Genomic DNA, 21,246 nt, shown 5'->3' with positions numbered 1-21,246 from the left:
AATATGAATCCCTCCAAGCCTTCTCTGACCTCGTTTCCACTTGGTTTCACTTACCTGCGTTCCAGGAGAATGAGATGTCCCTTTGGAAAGGTTGATGTTGTATTCCACACACATATCTGCCACAGGCTTGAAATACTGTGATTTTCTTTCTCTCTAAATTATGCTTGTCTCTTCAGAAGCCTGTTCAATGTGTGTTGAGGGATGGGGAGGGGAGACGTGTACATATGTGAAGGACTAAAAGCTGTTCATTTTGTCAAGGTTTTGTTTTCATCCTTAAGAAAAGGCAGCCGTATACCCCGGATTGATGGCAAGACACCGCTTGGAGGGAACTGGCATATTTCCCCGGCAGAACAGAGAAATGCTCTAACGGTTGTTTCCTAAGCTTTTTCCACTCTCTGATGTTAAGGAAATCGGTCATTCGTTTACTGGCAGGAATGGAAAGTTGCTGGTGACTGTGTGAATGGGCTGTTTTGGTAGAAAGTAGTATGGGGTAGCATGGCATTGCCAACACTTTCAAATTTACTGCATGTCTTTTGGTATTGGGTGTTTGTCTTGAAGTCCCAGCTCCTGGAGTTATGTGACTACTTAAGACTCTCAAAATGTAAGTTTCTACCTGCCTCGTTATGGAGGGAAGATTAAAAATGTGAACCCTGGTCCTCAAAAACCAGAAGCCAAAAACCATCCCAAATTATTATCTTTAAAATCTCATGATTTTTAAGCCAGCCTCACTATTTTCAGCCAGAAATCCCTCCCCTGTGAGAGAAAAAGTCGTTTTACAGAGCTGGGATCATGTATCCACCTCATTACTGATTCTATAATATTCAGTTTGCTGCTAGGGAGGAACGGAGGAGGGTAGCTGGAAGCTTAAGGAAGTCCTGAGCTCAGGTTACTGCCTGCCAAAGTTACCTGGAACGGGCTGGCTTATTTCTTTATCTGAAACACTTTCTGCTGTGTCTGTCATAGCTCCACAAAACCACCTTAGCCACTGAGGTGCCTCTCAGGGAGAGCAGAAAAATGCTAAGGCCCCGACAGTAAAGTGCTCCTGTAAGAGACACATCACCAGAGGGCTTTTTTTTTTTTTTTTTTTAGCCTTCTGTGATCAAGAGACAAATCAGCATCAGCCCCTGAAGTCTCCTTCTCACGTGAGGCAGGGATCAGCAGAGAGAGCAGGAAAATCCAGGTTGAGGACTGGATGTGTTTGAGCCTGCCAGAGTGAATGAAGACAAAGAACCTAAAATTTACCCTGTCTTGATCAAGCCACAGAATAGCACTTGTCAGTGAGGGTATTCACTGGGATCCAGTTACTTTAAATAACTTAAAAAGAAGAGGGCAAATGCAACTGGCTGCTGGGAGCAAGCAAGCCAATCAGACAATCTCCTCTACTGCCAGGCTGGTGATGCAAATACACACACGTTCTGCTAAGCAGGCTGCATTATCAAAGTGACGATGGGAGGCTGGACAAATAAATATACACATTCACATGGAGGATGTTCACAAGCAAGGAGTGGTACATATCCCATCTGCTTGCAGGGACACAAGTTCTCCAGACTAAGGGGAAATTGACTGGGATAGCTATAGTGGAGTAATTACTACAGAATAAAGTCACTTTTATTTAGGGTGACCAGACAGCAAGTGTGAAAAATCAGGGCGGGGTGGGGTGGGGGGAGAAATAGGAGTCTATATAAGAAAAAGATCCAAAAATCGGGACTGTCCCTATAAAATTGGGACATCTGGTCACCCTACTTTTATTCCAGAATAGATTGTCTACACAGGGGAGTTGTACCAGCATAGCTATAGCAGAATAATTATTCCGCCATAGCTATGTTGGTCAATTTCGCAGTGTAGACAAACCCTTAGAAAAAGCTTGCAGGTTGGCCAAGTATGCAATTGAGGCAGCTTAATGCAAGCCTGAAATCTCCATTACAGGAACATTAGCAGGGCTTGGAGCTGCGACTGGCTCAGGCCGTTAACTCACATTGAAATGACACAAACAGATCTGAAAGGAAAGTGGTAAGAGAAGGCAGGAGATGAGGAACGTAATGGGGAGTTGAGGCAGCATGGGATGGAAAAGACAGGAAGGACAGGAAAAAAGGAAGAGGAGAATGAGAGAGAATAGAAAGGAAGTGAGGGGAAGAAGTGGAGGGAGAGGAGAAGAGAGGCTGGGGCTGTAAGAGGGAATGACATTAAGACAACATACACACGTTTCTTCTACAGGGAGCATGTCAGAGAGACTCTCTCCCCAGGAAATGCTCTCCACACTTTTCCCGTGAAAGCCAGAAGGTGGATTTTCTCACAGTGACTCTCAGGATGAATCATGGCCAGGTCCTCAGTGACAGGCCCCGAAGTGCCAAGCAAGACATCTCACTGTGCAAAAATTACACTGGTGTTCTGCAGTCTGCACTGGCTGCCCAGTTGGAGTCTGAGATGTAGCTGTTGGCCTACACAAAGCCATGTGTAGCTGCAGGTTGACTTTAGCAATTATCCAGGACAGTAGAAATACTGCAGAGCCTCTCAGCAGATTTAGGGCAGTGGTAGGGAGAGAGGGAAGATGGCACCTGCACAATTAGGTCAGTCAATTGTTTATTTTTTCCCTTCTTTAAAAGAACTTTCTAAATGGAGCATAATGCCTGAGACTTTCTCTTGTCCCACAGACAATAAACATTTCTGTTGGCAGCGTGCTAGCAGCATACTGTAGTGTTAATCTGAATAAGCCACTGTGATTAATGAAGGGTTCCTTCTGCAAACATGTACTGACTGTGTCTCTGACTTCCTGTGTAATAGATGTTTGCAGGATCAGGTCCTAAGTTAGTAAAAGGTTGTATTTTATTAGCCTCTCATGTAAACATTACAGAGTTTCATCTCTTCTGGTAGGAGTTCCATGTCCACTGCACAATCACAGGTAAAATAGGTACCCTGATCCAAATGCCATTTTTTATCTGGCAAGCGTAACTGACTATAGTTCCTCTGCATACAGACACAGGAAGGTAGCTTCATGGCAATTTAATTTCTATTCTGATACTGGAGAAGCTACCCAGGACATGATTATGGAAGCATCGTTAGCAGCTCTACAATGAAGGTTGTGCTGAGTTCTAGTCTATGCAGGGAAGAAAGCCCTTCTATTTGCTGTGACAAATATGTACTCTACACTGTAATATGTGGAACCAAGGGTAAGAGAGGCAATGGGTCAAATGCTTTTCCTCAGTGCTGAACAATTCTGCTATGAGGCTTTTACCAAGCTAATGCACTGAAGCAGTTCATGGAGAAAACAGTATTTTTAAAGCTTCACCCAGGCCCTAACCAATTCAGTGAATATTATGCAACATATAAACCATCCTTGTAAAACCAGGAGTGTTTGACAGGAATAAAGGGCCAACAGCAGGCACACTCAAAACACAGACAGGAACAGTGTTCCAAGCGCTAGCTGCTGCCACAGCAAAGGTGCAATCACCAGCCCACGCAAGGTCATGGTGTGGTCCTTGCTGGGGTCACAGATACCTTTTTGGACCGGGCCCAAGGGTGATGTCCTGATCAGGTAACAAACCAGGTCTGGTCTAAAGGTGAACATGCGATTGACCTCGCTACATTGCTTAGGGTTGTGAAAAATGTCGCACCTATATTGCCATAGTTAGATCAAACTCTAACCCTCAGCATAGATGCGACCAGGTCAATGGAAGGATTTTCTTCCATCAGCAGGGCTGGCTCCAGGCACCAGCCCAGCAAGCAGCTGCTTGGGGCGGCCAATGGTGAGGGGCGGCATGTCCGGGTCTTCGGTGGCGGGTCCCTCACTCCCTCTCGGAGCGAAGGACCAGCTGCCGAATTGCCGCCGAAGACTGAAGCAGCAGCGGTAGAGCTGCAGATCGTAACAGTGGCTTTTTTTTTTTTTTTTTTTGCTGCTTGGAGCAGCAAAACCCCTGGAGCTGGCCATGTCCATCAGCATAGTCACCACCACTCAGAGAGATGGATTAACTACATCGATGGGAAAATGCCCTTCCATCAATGGAGGAAGCGTCGAGGTTGCTACTGTAGCACAGACGTGCCCAGGGCCGGATCCAGCTTTTCTGCTGCCCCAACCACCAAAAAAATAGAGCAGTGGCACTTCCGCGGCAGCTCAATCGTGCCACTTCTTCTGCGGCAGTTTGGTGGTGGGTCCTCCCTCTCTCCTCTTCGGTGGCAATTCAGCGGCGGCTCAAAGAGGAAGAGAGGGAATGAAGGACCCACCACCGAATTCCCGTTGAAGACTCGGACATGCCGCCCCAATACCGGACGGAGTGCTGCCCCTTTGAATTGGCTGCCCCAAGCACCTGCTTCCTATGCTGGTGCCTGGAGCCGGCCCTGGACTTGCCCTGAGTCTAGGCTGCTCAGGGCTTTGAAAAAAACCAACTTCAAGTCACTCTGTTATTTAATAGGCAGCCCCATAAAGCAGTGATTCCCAAACTTGTTCCGCCGCTTGTGCAGGGAAAGTCCCTGGTGGGCCGGGCCGGTTTGGTTCAGCCGATTGTCCGCAGGTTCGGCCGATCGCGGCTCCCAGTGGCCGCGGTTCGCTGCTCCAGGCCAATGGAAACTGCTGGAAGTGGCGCGGGCCGAGAGACGTACTGGCTGCCGCTCCCATTGGCCTGGAGCAGCGACCCGCGGCCCGTGGGAGCCGCGATTGGCCAAACCTGCAGACGCGGCAGGTAAACAAACCGGCCCGGCCTGCCAGGGGCTTTCTCTACACAAGCAGCGGAACAAGTCTGGGAAACACTGCCATAAAGAATGCAGGGCAGAGGGCAGGCGTAATATGATCGTGGTTACTCAGCCAGCGTCTGAATATGCTGGTGCTGCAGCACAGTGAGCCTGCTGCAAGCAGCAGACAACCCTGCTGGAAACCCTGCTGGGGGAGTGACCACATCACAAGGGAACATGTTGCTGTTGCAACAAACTTGGGTTGCAACAAACATGGGTGGGGCTAAGTGAAACAAACACCTTCAGACCACATCAGACACATGGGGTCGGGTTCTCTGCTATAAGCGAGCTCTGCAACATTTGTTATGCACCTACTGCGGCAAGACATCTTGTTAAGGTGTGTGAGCCACTTTCATGTATGGGACTATACATGTACTCCACAGTGAACAGAGCACTCATGAAATGGAGGGCTGGACAGCACTGGCTAGCACTAGGATCAGCGAGGGCAGCTGCTTCCAGGGCCGGCTTTAGCAAGTGCAGGGCCCGATTCCTGGGGCTTGTACTCACTGGGCGGCGCTCCCAGCCTTCGGCGGCACTTTGGACTGCCAGCCAAGGGAGGGGGGCCGTGGGGCTTGCTGCCAGGAGAGCAGGCTTGCCGCGCTCCGACCTGCACTCTAGCCAGGGGAGCTGGGCCACCGAAGTTCCTGGAGCGGACCGCCGCCAGGGTGAGTAAAAAAAATTAAAAAGGTGCCTAAGGCGCGGGACCCTCTGAGGCGCAGGGCCTGATTCCGGGAAATCGGCCTAAAGCCGGCCCTGGGTGCTTCTCCAGCTTTGCCAGCTCACTTTGGCCCTGGCAGCCCCTATTCCTGGACTTCTCCTGCAGGCGTGGCCAACCGTGCTAAACTGTACTACTAGTTGTGATGAATGTGGAGGCGCTCGACAATTAACATTCATCTGTACCCCCAAACTGTGCAGGATTTCTGAGTGTAGGATGGCCACTCACACATTCCTGGAATACTAGACATTCCGGTACTTCCAGGAATGGCGTGAATCCTACCCCGCCACTGTGACCTCACATAGTGCGTGCAAGATCACGCCAACGCGGATGGAGCGGCGTGCTCTTCAAACTGGCATCCAATCCTGGACAAAACCATGTTTGGTTTTGTCTCAGTACTGGACAGGGGACAAATCACCTGAAGAGAGGGCTGTGTGGTTTAAAACTGGATGAGTGGCCTCCGGTTTGTTGGAACGTCAGAGAGAGCAGACAGTTTCATCGCACAGACGTAAGACCTGTGATTGCTAGTCATTACGTCTGAAGGAGTCTAGCTGCCAAACAATGGAGCAACCATCACTGGAGCAGTATCTTAGGCCTGGTCTACACTGCAGGGGTAGGCTGACGTCAGGTGCCTGGCATCGGCCTCACTGTGGAAGTGTCTTCACTTAAATTTGGCTCCCGCTGACGTAAGTGCCTGCCTCTGCCAATATAGTAACACCACCTCCCCGTGCAGCGTACAGTTACCGTTGATGTAATTAGGTCGATGTGGTGTCAGTTTAGACCCTGCGTTGCTTACATCGACTGTTACTGGCTTTCAGGAGCCATCTCACTATGCCCCATGCTGACAACATAATCGATACAAGCCCTTGTGGTTAGGACGCGCACTGTCGACATAAGGAGCCAAGTGTGTGCACACGCAAGCGATTTAATAACTGCGGTGGTTGTGTGCTGATGTAAGTTAGATCGACATAATTTTGTTGCGTAGACATGGCCTTAGATGCTCTGGCTGGGCCACTGGGAAAAGCCCTTAGCCTCAGACTGAAGTCTTCACATCTGGGCCCTGTAACAAAAGCCATTGAGCAATATAATAATTGGATTCATCCACAAGCAGGGCAGGTGGGGCTTTGAGAAAAGGGTGTTCCTTGAGGGGGAAACTGTAGTCAAAGAGACAGTGAAACACACTGACACTCTGGAATCAAAACAGTGACCTGGCTGGCAGGGGCGGCTCTAGGCACCAGCGGGCCAAGCGCCCGCTTGGGGCGGCATCCTGGGGAGGGCGTCATTTGGCTCCGGTGGAGCTCCCGCCGGCATGCCTGCGGCAGGTCCACCGGAGCCCGGGACGAGCGGACCTGCCGCAGTCATGCCTGCGGCGGGTCCCGTCTTCCCGCGGCTCCGGTTGAGCTCCCGCAGGCATGACTGTGGCAGGTCCGCTCGTCCCGGGCTCCGGTGGACCTGCCGCAGGCATGCCGGCGGGAGCTCCACCGGAGCCAAATGACGCCCTCCCCAGGAAGCCGGAGCCGCGGGAAGAGGGGACCCGCCGCGGGACTGGGGAAGGGCGGCGCAGCGCTCCGCGCTGCTTGGGGCAGCCTACTTTGTAGAGCCGCCCCTGCTGGCTGGGGCCCACAGCTCCTGGGCTTCCTAAAATAATGAGAGTAATAGGACCAGAGCAAGCCCAATTTAAGAAGGAACCCATCTAACCTAAGTAGTGAAGTGTAAGATTGGGTGACTAAACATGCATGCAGCTGTTTGCTGTTTTGAAATCCTTTTCTCTAATGCTTTGTTCCATTCCCTAATAAGCCTGCTTGTTTTATGAAGGCTGTCTGTCTGTCAGTCACACGTTTCCCAAGGGAAGAAATGCAGGTGCCTAGTCAGGCCTGCATGGTAATAAGTGGTTGGCACCAGCGGGGTGTTGTACCCAGATCCCAGTCTAACAGTGGGAAATTCTCCTCCCCGAGACAGGTAAGTGCATGAGGCCAAACATCTGGGTACACTCAGAGAGCCCAGCAAGGGGAGCAGCAGCCCCATAACTCTGACACAAATTCTGCAGCACACACAGAGATCCACATTCTAGTTCTGACTAAACCTGTCTCTACAAGCCCCAGTCAGGAGTGGCGGCAGTAACTTGCTATGTACTCTTGAGTGGGGAAATGGGCCAAATCAGCCAGCATCCTTTGGAGAGGACCACCTCCTAGAGGCTGGGCTCAGCTTTGCATTTAGTTTGAAGGAAGACTTCTAAGCAAGGAGTGGGATTCACAAACCCCTATAGTTCCTTCCTACAGAGCAGCGGCTTCCAAATTGCTCTAAGGACCAATTTTTGGTGGTCTGCAAAATGCTGGCTGTTCCCACAAAGCTAACCCTCTCTGTTTCCCCCACTCAGTCACGTTAAAAAGACAGCATAGGATACTTCAAGTGCTTTCCCCCACGTTAGTTTTCAGTGTAAGCAATTATTGTAATTGCCACGGGGCTGTGGCACAATTGTGGCTGGGAGGGGAGTTGTGCATGAGACAGTCCTCCTGTTAAGAGATGGTCTACAGGACGCTACGAAAAAGTTTGAGACTCTGCTAGCCAGCCCCAGCAGCATGACAGCATCCTGGAAAAGGGTTCAAGTGAATGTTCTACAAGGTCCATGTTAGCCAAGGCACAAACATCAATATCAGAGCGGGGATCCTGAAGCAATAGTTTCTCTTCTCATTTTAGCTGATATTAGGGGAGTGTTGATGCATCTTGTTTCCCTGTCATTTACGGCTTTGGATCCTTTTGTTACTGGATGAAAAATAAATATCTTGTTTTATGCTACCCCGTAGGAGAGTTGCTTGAAAATAAAGCCATGAGGAATAAAGAGGGTGATCGACCCCCACCCTCAAATACACTGCATTAAAATACTTCCGCGTATGAAGCGTGAGAAGTTGATCATGTTTCAGTTACAATCTGCCGCCCCACTTCCACCACCTAGATTACTCAGTGACACTGCTCTATAAATACCTGATGGACATTTCACCTATTTTTTCCCCCCTAAAACACACCATTGTTTCCAGAAGGTTTTTCAGTTTTAATCACTCTTGGGCTGTCTGGCACCTCCGCTAGCCCTCCATATAAATCACGCCACATCATTTGGCTTTAAAATAAATATTGGATCTGATTTTAGATTGATTCCTTAAATACAGTAAGGCCAAAACCAAATTGTGCATCACCCCTCAGAAAAGTGACTTATTAAAAATGATTTCCAATACAGTATGATAGGAGCACATGGAAGACATGGGGCTTGATCGTATAGTGTGCTGAGTACCTTGGCCCAGTCAAGCACACACTTAACTTAAAGCACTTGAGTAGTTCCACTGAGTTTAAGGGGACAATGCACATGCTTCAAGTTAAGCCTGTGCTTAAATATTTTCCTGGATTGGGCCAGAGTGCTTCCATGTGCTAATTTTTGCTTCTTAAAGACAGCCCAAAAGGGTTGTTTAAATTTTTCTTTCTTGTTTTTTACCTTAAAAATATCAGAGCTGACAGCACTGGTTTCCCTTGTTTTTGCTGAAGGACTTGCTGGGGTTCTCCAAGGATGTACATTGTTCTCTCTCAAACCTCAGCTGATGGGATGGGAGAGGGAAGATGTTCATTCTTTAACAAAGGCTTCCTTTCTCCAAAGAATTAGTCAGGCATTGGAGTTAAATGGGTATAAGCAAAAGGGAAACATAATTTTGAAAAGCCTGACTAAAAATCCCTTCCCTGCCCAACTTTTCCCTCTCATTGCTCTTGTGATATCATTTCACTATTTCTCCAAATACCACGGCCTTGCAGGCTACATAGGACCTGAATTCACAAGCAAGAAGTAACTTTTTGTGAAAATAATTTTTTCAGGCTTTTCCTACATGACAAACAAGAAGGAAAAAAAAAAAGCGGGGCACAAGCCCATTTCTCCCCCTTTTTGCAGATGTCACCTGAGGTTCATAAAGTGCTTTGAGATGCTGGTATGTGAGGTGCTACAGGGAAATCTCTTGGCCATTACCCTGGTATCCTGCTTTCCTGAACATTAAGGGGTGAGGAGGAGGAAGATGGCAGGGAATTAATGTGCAGGTTTTCTGTTGTGAATTGGTACAGTTGTGAGCTCAGGTAGTTCCCACATAAATACAATTCTGTTCCAAGTTCCACCCTGACCACCCCTCCGACACCTTTTCAGTTGCTCAAAACTTAAACTTTCTCAAAACAACTCCTGTGGGGCTCATGTTTTCCACGCTTCATCTCAGCTTATGTTTTTGTTTTTGTTTTTAATTTCAAGAAGTTCAGTACTGCAGATTGAAGTTATTCAGTGAAAGAAGTGGTCATTTCCCATACATTCCTCAGATAAGCTGCATTCACACTGCTAACAACAGAAGAAACAACAGTGTTTCAAGCTATGAGCATTTCGAATTGCAAGTGTGGAACATTCGTGGCAAATTTCTCTAAGTTTTCTCATGCATAATCACGTCTCATGCAAATCTAAATGGCTAAGGCACAAAATGAGTTACACCTAGACATAAAAGGGAATAAGATGACATTCTATAAATACATAAAGATAAAAAGGAAGACAAGGAAAGTGTAGGTCCTCTAATCAGCAAGAAAAGAGAGCTAACAACTGATGACATCGCAGAGGCTGAGGTGTTTAATGCTTATTTTGCTTCAGCCTTCACTAAAAAGGTAAATTGTGACCAAATACGTGGCACAATTAATATTAACAACAGAGGGGAAGGAATACAAGTCAAAATAGTGAAAGAACAGGTTAAAAATATTTAGATAAGTTAGATGTATTCAAGTTGGCAAGGCCTGATGAAATTCACCCTAGGGTGCAGAAGGAACTAGCTGAAGCAATCTCCGAACCATTAGTGATTATCTCTGAGAACTCATGGAGGATGGGTGAGGTCCCAGAGAAGGGCAAGCCATACCTATCTTTAAAAAGGGGGACAAACAGGACACAGGAAATTACAGACCAGTCGGCCTAACTGGAAAGATACTGGAACAAATGATTGTGTAAGCACCTAGAGGATAGCAGGGTTATTAGTAATAACCAACATGGATTCGTCAAGAGCTAATCATTACAAACCAACCAAATTTTCTTCTTTGACTGGGAATAACTGCAGACATCATATAGCTTGATTTTACTAAGCCTTTTGACAGTTCCACTTGACATTCTCATAGACAAACTAGGGAAATGGGTACCAGATGAAGTTACTATAAGGTGGGTGCACAAGTGTTTGAAAGACCATACTCAAAGAGTAGTTATCAATGGTTTACTGACAAACTGGGAGGGTGTATCAAGCGTAGGGTGACCAGATGTCCCTATTTTATAGGGACAGTCCCGATATTTGGGACTTTTTCTTATATAGGCACCTATTACCCCCCAACCCCTGTCCCAATTTTTCACACTTGCTGTCTGGTCACTCTAATCAAGTGGGCTCCAGCAGTGGTCAAATCCTGGGTCTGGTACTATTCAATATTTTCATTAATGACCTGGATAATGGAGTGGAGAGTACACTTATAAAATCTGCAGATGATACCAAGCTGGGAGGGGTTGCAATCACTTTGGAGAACAGGATGAGAATTCAAAATGACCTTGACAAAGTAAAGAATTGGTCTGACATCAACAAGATGAAATTCAATAAGGACAAGTGTGACGTACTCCATTTGGGAAAGAAAAACAAACGTTAAATGACAAAATGGGGAATAACTGGCTAGGCAGTAATAGTTCTGAAAAGGATTGGTGGGGCGGGTTATAGTGGATCACAAATTGAATACGAGTCAACAGTGTGATGCAGTTGAAAAAAAGGCTAATATTCTGGCACCCTGTAACAGGGCTGGCTGCCTCCTGAGCTGCCCCTTGTGGCCAGAGGTCACTCTCCAGTGCCCTGCTCTTTCTTCAGTCCCCAGGTAATTCAAAGAATCCCCTCAAGGGGGTCCCATTTATTTAGTCTCTAGGTGCACACTGGCCCTCCAGGCCCCACCCCTAGTTCACTCTCTCTCTCCCAGTTGTCCAAAATAACAGTCTTTGAAAATAGAATTCAAAACTCTCACAGGCTTCATCCCACTTCCAGCTGGGCACAGCCCTTCCTCCCAGAGGGTCTGTCTATCTGCTTCCCAGTACCTCCTGCCTGGAGTTTGTCCTTCTCCACAGGCTTTCGCAGATGATGTCTTCCACTTGGTGACTCAGGGCCCTGCAGGAGCCTTCTACTACTCCCTGAAGTGTCTAAAGGCGTAGCTGCAGTTTCCCAAGCTTCTCCCCCTTCACTGCAACTTCCTGCTTCTTTTACACTGGAACCACCTAATTCCTCTCACCTGGCTCATTCTGTAAAGACTTAGGCCCAGGCTCTCCAGTCCATGGACAAGCCACCCTGTTAATACCTGTAACAGGAGCGTCATATGTAAGGCACCAGCAAAGCAGAAGTTTTGCCTAAGGAAGGACTGCGGGTTCCAGACTTAAAGAGTATTTTCGGTTTGTCAGTAATGCTATTGTGCTGGCTCTCTTTATTCTGGGTTTTTGGGCCAGATCCTCAGCTGGTAACGTCAGGGCAACTCTACTGACCTCAATGGAGCTACAGTGAATTACAGCAGCTGGCCCTTTAAACTTAACTACAAATGAGACAAAGACATGGAAGTTCGGTCATTACTGTTCAACAAGTCTACAAAAATGTAAGGCTGATAAATGCGCTACTCTAGTGCTAGGCAAACACATTCTAGCACTTAAAAAACAAGGTTTATTACTATCGTTTAGGTAATTTTTTAAATAAATTAGCTACACAGATACTGAACTTACCATTTGTCTTTTGTTTTCTATCAAGTTTGATCCAATTATTCCAAGAAATGACCCAAAACCAAGCTGAAAAGCAACATATTGCAAATGTTTATATACGGAAGATACCCAACATAGCATACACACAGAGTAGGGTTAGACCCAAAAGCAACAAAAAAATGCATTTCAAACACATTCCTCTTTGTACAAGAGGCCCAAACTTAAAATCTCATGCAGCTGAAGAAAATAAATGCTGGAATCCCATTAGTGGTGTAATGCTTCTAATTCTTCCTACCTGAAATTGCTGAGTACACAATTTACATGGCAATAAAAATTACTTCAAGCATATAAAAATAAAATATGTGTGTGTATCCCTATAGATAACATTTAGAAATGGGCAAATGGATGCAAGATGAGGATTTCTATTGCTGGTCTTCTTGGAAAAAGGTTGGCGCACTCAGGCTCCCTCCAGCAAACATTGATGCACGGAAGTAATTTTACGTACATATGTGGAGTAGAGCCACAGAAATCAATGGGACAACGCACTAAACGTTTGCAAGATCTGGGCCTAAGTGACCGTACCACGGATCACCAAAATCTTCAGTTAAACAATGAGATTGTTAATCATTAGAAGTAAATTTTTGTATTTATTGCACTGACATTCATACTAGCAAACATTTAACTTCTTCCATTCCTGCCTCATTGAAAGGGGTGTCACAAGATGCTTTTGAGGACAATTAACAATAATCCTAAAGCAAACGATTAGAAAATAATTTCACTGCACTTAGTCAGCATAATGTCTCAGTACAACAGATCCTGCTGTCCTGTGCCTGTTTTATATAGTCTGTTTATTAACCTACTGACTGAATGCTATTGATCCTCTTATTAAATCCGAAAACCCAATTGATCAGCTGTTGTAGGTTTTGAGGATTTTGGTCTAGGTCAGGGGTCGGCAACCTTTCAGAAGTGGTGTGCCAAATCTTCATTTATTCACTCTAATTTAAGGTTTCGCGTGCCAGTCATACATTTTAACATTTTTAGAAGGTCTCTTTCTATAAGTCTAAAATATATAACTAAACTATTGTTTTATGTAAAGTAAATAAGGCTTTTAAAATGTTTAAGAAGCTTCATTTAAAATTAAATTAAAATGCAGAGCCCCCCAGACCTGGGCAGTGTGAGTGCCTCTGAAAAATCAGCTCGCGTGCCACCTTCAGCATGCGTGCCATGGGTTGCCTACCCCTGGTCTAGATTCTGGTAGCAGCTACCCAAGAAATAAAACAGGGAAGAGTGTCCCTGAATGACCACATTAGAATGATTCAAGGAACAGAGGCAAGTAGCTTATGACCAACATTTAGGTTCTGGAAAAGGAAAATTTGTTTTATACAACCTATATTAATAGAAATGTCCATGAAATTTAGCCGACACAAAGTGAATGAAAACAGATATTTGGATTTAAATCCTTCCCTGCTTTGTTTGCAACCCGAATACTTCAGTATTATTGCGTAATGCAAAAGAACCAGAAAATGAAACTGACTGATCTATTTTCATTGTCGAAACTGAGCAAAAAGGACTCAAACAGCAAAACTCACACAAATCAAATTCCAGTTCTAAAATTATTTCAACATCGGAATCTACGGCATTATTAGCAACAAAGCCATAGATATCACTTTTCACCTGACAGCATTTAAGCAGCAGGACAAGGAGGTTTGGCAGGTATCTAGAGTAGATATTTAAGAAAACTCTTGGGCACTTGGCTGTAGAGAATAGCCACAAACCAAAAGGTGAAATGCAATAATAATTCAAACTGAAAAGTATGAAACGAAACTTGTGCAGGTGCAGCAGTAACAGTGTCTATGGGTCTGTCCACCCAGTATAGCAGGGGTGGACAGAAGAATACTTTATTGGTATTTACTAGACTTCATTCATCACCAAAAGGTTCACTGAGTTGTCATGTTTAGGGTGACCAGACAGCAAATGTGAAAAATCAGGACAAGGGGTGGGGGGTAATAGGAGCCTACATAAGAAAAAGACCCAAAAATCAGGACTGTCCCTATAAAATCGGGACATCTGGTCACCCTAGTCATGTTATACATTGGTGGCTACATTTATAGAGGGAACAGACAAAACAACCAAAACTGTGTTAGTACTGTAAGAAAGAGATGGCATGTAGGGTGGCATTTCACATCAAAAGAGTACATAGCTTCCCTGAATGGCCTTTTACACCTACATTTGGATGTAATATGAAGACATCTCAGTAAGCATTTTTCTATGTTTGGCCTCCACAAAAACAGTCACATTTCCAAACCCAGCTGTCCTATAAATCAAGTCTCATGATATTTGGTGGTGCTTTTTCTTTTTAAACTCCCAGCTCCTGGACTCATGTGATCACACGATAATTTCAGCTTTTCTAAACCAAACAAAAAGGTTTCTAGCTCTCATTTGTGGAGAAAAGCTTGAAATTATGAAATCTGAAGTCTCTAAAACCCAAAGACAAATAGAAAGAACTCAAATTTATAACTTTTTTTTTAAATCACGTTTTTTAAGTCAAGCTTGTAATTTTTTGGGCTGGCTCATGATTTTTGAACACATGAGGATGGCAATCTTGTCTACACTCACCAAATACTCCCTTAAATATCTTTCACTCCAATTCTCTGCTCGCACGTTAACTTGAATTTAAGGTATAAGAGGAAAAACACACCAACAAAAAGTCTTATCCCCAAAACATCATCATAAGAATCTGCTATCCAGGGCAATGTCATGCACAAGGCACACTGGAAAAAATAGGCAGGGTCCCTAGGAGGCATAATGTATCATGTAAAAAGGCAAGAACTTAGCTAGTTTTGCTAAACACTAAAATTAACCCCAGATATCTTGATGCTGATTTATGCATTTTATGAATAACTAATAGCAAGAAAAGAGTAAAGTGTCAAGTAATAATTTTTGTGATTTCCCATTTTGATGGTGTTCTTCTGGAGCGGGGGTATCTGAAATGTAACCACTTGAACAGTGGAAGGATGGTTTTGAAAAGGAAATACGGAAGCCTGTTCACTAAAATGCATTACAAGAAGGATAGTCCAGGACTTAAGGCACTCGCCTGGGACATAGGAGATCTGGATTCCATTCCTTGCTCCGCCACAGACTTCCCATGTGACCCTGGGCACGTCACTTAGCCTCTCTGTGCCTCAGTTCTCCATCTGTAAAATAGTTCCCTGTCTCACATGGGTGTTGTGAGGATAAATACATTAAAAGATTATAAGGTGCTCAGACACTGTAGTGATGGGGGTCAGATAAGGTGCTACAGTAGTAATAATGAGTATGACAAATAAGAGATTTGCTCTTTTTTGTGCTCTTATCTTATTCCCCTGTCATGATTTCACTTCTCTTAGCACAAATAATTCATATTTTATTAGAGTAGCAAGAAACAACTGTAAAAGCAGCAAAGAGTCCTGTGGCACCGTATAGACTAACAGATGTATTGGAGCATGAGCTTCCGTGGGTGAATACCCACTTTGTTGGATGCAGCATCCGACGAAGTGGGTATTCACCCATGAAAGCTCATGCTCCAATATGTTTGTTAGTCTATAAGGTGCCACAGGACTCTGTGCTGCTTTTACAGATCCAGACTAACACGGCTACCCCTCTGATACAAGAAACAGCTGCACACACCATTTTTTTTTATTGTTTGTTTTTGTTTTTCTGAATTGGCCATGCAACTTTTTACAGACGTGCAACTTTTTTTTGGGGGGGTGCAGGGGTGTGAGGGCTCCAGCTGGGGGTGTAGGCTCTGGGGTGGGGCCGGGGATGAGAGGCTCAGGGCTGGGGCAGAGAATTGGGGTGCAGGGTATGAGGGCTCTGGGGTGGGGCCAGGAATGAGGGGTTTGGGATGCAGGAGGAGCTCCGGGGCTACGGCAGGGAGAGAGGACTCCCCCCAGCTCTCTCTCACCACAACAGAAGCACCTGGGCCCGGGGGGAGAGGCGTCTCTCCCTGCCACGGCAGCTCTGCGGTTGAGGCTGCAGGATAGGTGCCCCCGGCCCCAGAAGGTCTGGGCTGGGGGAGGGCTCCCTGGCCACAGCTGGGGCCAGGCTGCTCCGGCTGTGGCTGGAGCCAGCCTGGGCCACGCCACAGCAGAGTTGGGGCCGGGGAGGGGCACCCCACGCTCCAGCAGGTTGGGGGCCAGGTTATGTAGGGACCAGGGGGAGGGGCGCCCCACCCCCAGCTGTAGCAGGTCCCTGGGTGGGTTCCTTGAGCTCCTGCACAGCGCTAAATAGGCTACTGCACAGCCACGCAGCTTACAGGGAGCTTAGGGGGTGACTGCAGATAGTTTTAAATATGACAGAAGGAATCTGTCTTAAAAGGAGCCAATATGTACCTTCTTGCTACACAGGCCAATGTTATCTCAAAAATTCGGGCCTACATGAACCCAGAAGCAATGGAAGAACTGTTGGTCAGCAAGGAGCAATCAGGAGAAAAGGCCTCGGAGAAAAGGAGAATTTGTGAATTTTATCTAGATTAAGACTGAACATAAGAGTGAACTGTCTCCAAGTGTTTTTTTTAGCTGAAGTCACTAATTGGCCATGACATCATACGCTTGTTAAACGGTGCAAAAAGAGTTATGAATTTGAAGGTTCTTTGGCAGCCTCTACCTGAACATGCTGGAGCACGCCAGAATGAGACAGTTTTCCCTAGGTCTGGCCGATTTGTAAGCAGACTGATCACATGCTTATGAATACTTTGTTACTGTGTTGGGTGTAGAGCAATTGTATAAAATAACCATTTGGCCTTTGGACTTAAGAAAGGAATTTATGACTAAATTAGTGTCTGGCAATTTCTCATATTAATATTTCCATTATTAATTTCCATTTTTAAAAATTCCAACATAGGGTCCCCCCTCCAGACCCCTGGAACACCTGACCATGATAAGGAGAAGAAAGAAGAGGACATGGGAGGATGCATTCAGTGAGAACCTGCAAGCCAGTGCTGCATCAGACTGTGAGCAGAGGCCTGGAGGATGAATATTGCAGACAGTATGGACAGGGAAAGAGCAGACAGGAGACACAGAGGGAGACGCACCAGGACATAATGGGGCTTCTCCAGCAGCAAATACAGATGCTGCAGAGTCTTTATGACCTACAGACCCAACAATCACGGGCTTGCCTCTCTTTGCAGTCACTGGAGAACTCCATTTGAGCATCTCCCTACCCAACCAGCCCCCAACATTCCACATGGCATCATGGGCTGCAACCCTACCCTTACTCCTCCACACTACAAGCCAGTAAAGACAACACTGCTTCACATACACTGACCTGTAAGAGCCACGGTTGCTGTATGTGTAGCCAATATGAACTGAACTGGACAGGAGTGTTCTTGCCTCTTGTTAAGTTCTGTTAATTTATTTTACAAGTTTTTATTGTATTTGTTTTTTAATGGCACGTTGGAATTTTGCACTGGTTTTGATATGCAATAAAATCTATTTTTTGGTAAATAATTCATCTTTATTACTTCACAGCATATGCTGCAAAATGCCAAGTGCTACTGAAAGTGCCCACAACTTGTTATTGTATAGGATGCCAGAACTCACAGAATCAGTGACAAACACAGAGTAATAATTATGAATATACAACAAGCACTGCAAAATTAATAGGTGCATTACCAGACAGGATTATGTTCATAAATGTACACCAAGCACCACGCAATTCCTAACAGCTCCCAGAACTGCAGGGCCAGGCAGAGCACAGTTTACCACACCACATTACTGCAGCTGATTGTCAAAAAGCTCTTTCAGGGTCTCCTCAGCTGCATAGCTCCATGTTGAGCTCTTCTAATAGCCCTGGTGTCTGGCTGTGTGAACTCAGCAGGCAGCTGCTCTCCCTCTGCTCTCCACTCTGGCAGTAAATTTACCCCTTTACCTCACAGATGCTGGGCAGGATACAACATGAAGCTATTACCATTGGGATAGTTTTCTCACTGAGATCCAGTCTGGTGAGTAAACAACGCCAGCGTCCTTTCAATCTACCAAACACACATTCAGCTGTCATTCTGCACCTGCTGACCCAGTAGGCGAATCTTTCCTTGGTGCTGTTGAGGTGGCTGGTGTACAGCTTCATGTGCCAGGAGAGGGTTCCTCAGGATCACTAGGAGGCACTTCAACATCCACAATGGTAATCCGCTGGTCGGGCAAGAATGTCCCTGCTCACAGCTTTCTGAACAGTCCTATGCTCTTAAAGATGCGAATGTCTTCCCTGACCAGTCCACATTGATGTTGGTGAAGCATACCGGATGACTAAGGCTAAGATTTTGTCATGGATACTTTTAGTAAAAGTCACAGACAGGTCAGAGGCAAAAAAGAAAAATTCACGGAAGCCGTGACCTGTCTGTGACTTTATATACTAAAAATATACCTGACAAAATGGGGATCTGCGGGTCCCCACACCACCTGAAGTGGGGCAGCTAGGCAGGGGCTAGGAGACGCATGCAGCCGCTGGGGTACCATTGCTGCTGGGAGCTACGGGGGTTCCCCCCGCTGCCCGGGGTGGCTGGGATCTGCGGGGGTTCCCCCCACCATGGCCAGGAGCTGCAGGGTTCCTCTGCTGCCCGGGTGCTCAGGAGTTCCATGACTTCCGCGACCTCCATGACTAAATTGTAGCCTTACCGATGACCCACCAACCCTTGCATAACCACAGAAAAGTAGCCTTCCTGTTGGTGTACTCTGTGGCAAAGTGGGTTGGTGCCAAAACAGATGGCAGGCATATTCCTATTGCCTCGTCGCAGTTCGCCCGTTGCTGCAAATCCATCCACTGTGTCCTGCACTTTAATGGCCCCCCACACTTGTATGGCAACAGCCCCCATTGTGGATTTACCAACTCCAACACAATTTCCCACTGACGAGTAGCAATCCAGCGCTGCCAGCTTTTGCTGAGTTACCGTCACTCACTTCTTAACTGTCAGTGCAGCTGTCATTCTGGTGCCCCTGCGCTGGAGGGCTGGGGTGAGCTCGGCACACAGATCCAGGAATGTGGCCTTTCGCATCTGAAAGTTTTGCAGCCACAGCTTGTCATCCCGAACTTGCCTTACAATGCGATCCCCCCAGGCAGTGCTTGTTTCTTGGGCCCAGATGCAACGCTCAGCTGTTTGCAACTTCTCCGTGAATGCCACCAATAACCCTGAATTGGTTGTCGCTGTGTCCCACAGCAAACTGTCCTCCACAAAATCATCATGTCCCCCACTGCTCTGCTTCTTCCTGTGGTTCTGCAAATACCAGGGGATCGTTCGCTCTGTGTTTGCAACATTGATGACAGTAGTGCAGAGCTGTACGGGCTCCAGGCGTCTGTCAGAGATGACAGACAGTGAGAAGTGCCACACAAAAATGATGGGATAGGGATGGCGTTATGGGATGGAGAAAGTTGCATGATGGGAACGTGATCCCTTGTTCCCATCCCACAATGCATTGCCAAAATTTCCCAAAAGACAGTGCACCAGATCATAGCAAGTTGCACACTGGGATGCCTACCCACAGTGCACTGTGCATTGACACAGGCACTCCTGGTGAGTATGCACAGTGTCCACTCAAGGAGCCAAGTGTGCGCCTGCACGAGCGATATCCTTACTGCAGCAATCAGAGTTTGTAGTGTAGACATGGCCTCAGACTCTCTTCCCAACTTCGAATCCATTTTCAATCAGTAACTGTGGTATGTAATGTAGCAGCGCTGGGAACAGTGCTCCTGCTGGTCGTGCTAGGAATTAGCTCTCTTGGACCAGCAGGGTGTCTTTTACTAGCGGTGTCTCACTTGCCATTACTTCCGCTTCCTCCACTGTCTCCACCATCTGGGACACGCTCCTCTGGCTGTGCCCCAGCCCGCTGTCTCCCCCTTTTGGGAGACAGGCAGTCCTCAGTCCCTCTACTTGCCTCAGTGGCCGTCTGCCATCTCTAGTCTAGCCCCTGGCTTCTGGAACAAACTGCAGCCTGGATTTAGGCCACTCTCCTCACTGGCAAGTAGAGGGGGGTGGGGAACTCAGGCCTGCCCACTACTCTGGGTCCCAGCCCAGGGACCCTATAGCTGGCAGCCACTCACTGCCCCTCCTCCTATTCCTGCTTTCCACTTTCCCTGGGCCACTTCCCCCGTAGCCCTAGCACGTTCCCTGTCCTTGCTTCAGGGCCTCAGTCTGGCCATGGTCAGCCAAGAGTTCCCCTATTTCTCCAGGTTTCAGAGTAGCAGCCGTGTTAGTCTGTATCTGTAAAAAGAACAGGAGTACTTTATTTTAGCATGAGCTTTCGTGAGCTACAGCTCACTTCTTCGGAGCACTGCAGTATCTCCAGTGCTCCCCGGCAGACAGTTCTTCCCCCTTGCCCTCCAGGGAGAGACTGCCTTTGCTCTGCTGAGTAGCCCTTTATATATGGGCTGCTCCAGCAAGCCTTCTCTTGATTGGCTTTCCCAATGAGCCCTTTCCTGACAGGCTGGGTTCTGCGCAGCCTCTCCAAGCCTGCCTTAACCTTTCTCCTGCCTGTGTGAGGCAGCCGACCCACCACAGTAATCTATCATTTAAATCAGCTTCTGTACCAGATGACTGGAGGATAACTAATGTGACACCAATTTTTTAAAAAGTTTCCGGAGGCGGTCTCGGCAATTACAGGCCAGTAAGCCTAACTTCAGTGCCTGGCAAATTGGCTGAAACTATAGTAAAGAGCAGAATTATCAGACACAGAGATGAACATGGTTTGTTGGGAAAGAGTCAACATGGTTTTTGTAAAGGGAAATCATGCCTCACCAATCTACTCGAATTCTTTGAGAGGGTCAACTAGCATGTGGACAAGGGAGATCCAGTGGATATAGTGTACTTAGATTTTCAGAAAGCCTTTGACAAGGTCTCTCACCAAAGGCTCTTAAGCAAAGTAAGCTGTCATGGAATAAGGGGAAGGTTCTCTCATGGATCAATAACTGGTTAAGAGATAGGAAACAAAGAATAGGAATAAACGGTCATTTTTCAGAGTGGAAAGTGGCAAATAGTGGCATCCCCCAGGGGTCTGTACTGGGACCAGTACTTGTTCAACACTTT

At 46.7% G+C, this 21,246-nt stretch overlaps 1 protein-coding gene across 5 annotated transcripts in view; it reads right to left on the bottom strand.

The window, feature by feature from the left end:
* Positions 1-21,246, bottom strand: part of TMEM255A (transmembrane protein 255A) — a 74,253-nt gene that overhangs the window by 26,224 nt on the left and 26,783 nt on the right. For all 5 annotated transcript variants that reach the window (XM_039488280.1, XM_039488279.1, XM_039488278.1 and 2 more), the window contains one exon: positions 12,219-12,281. In XM_039488280.1, the coding sequence (XP_039344214.1) occupies positions 12,219-12,281 (63 nt within the window). The remainder of the gene's footprint in view (positions 1-12,218; positions 12,282-21,246) is intronic.

This window comes from Mauremys reevesii, linkage group 9, assembly GCF_016161935.1.
Source record: "Mauremys reevesii isolate NIE-2019 linkage group 9, ASM1616193v1, whole genome shotgun sequence".
NCBI classification, from domain to species: Eukaryota; Metazoa; Chordata; order Testudines; family Geoemydidae; genus Mauremys; species Mauremys reevesii.
This window is presented reverse-complemented; position numbering and strand designations above follow the sequence as displayed.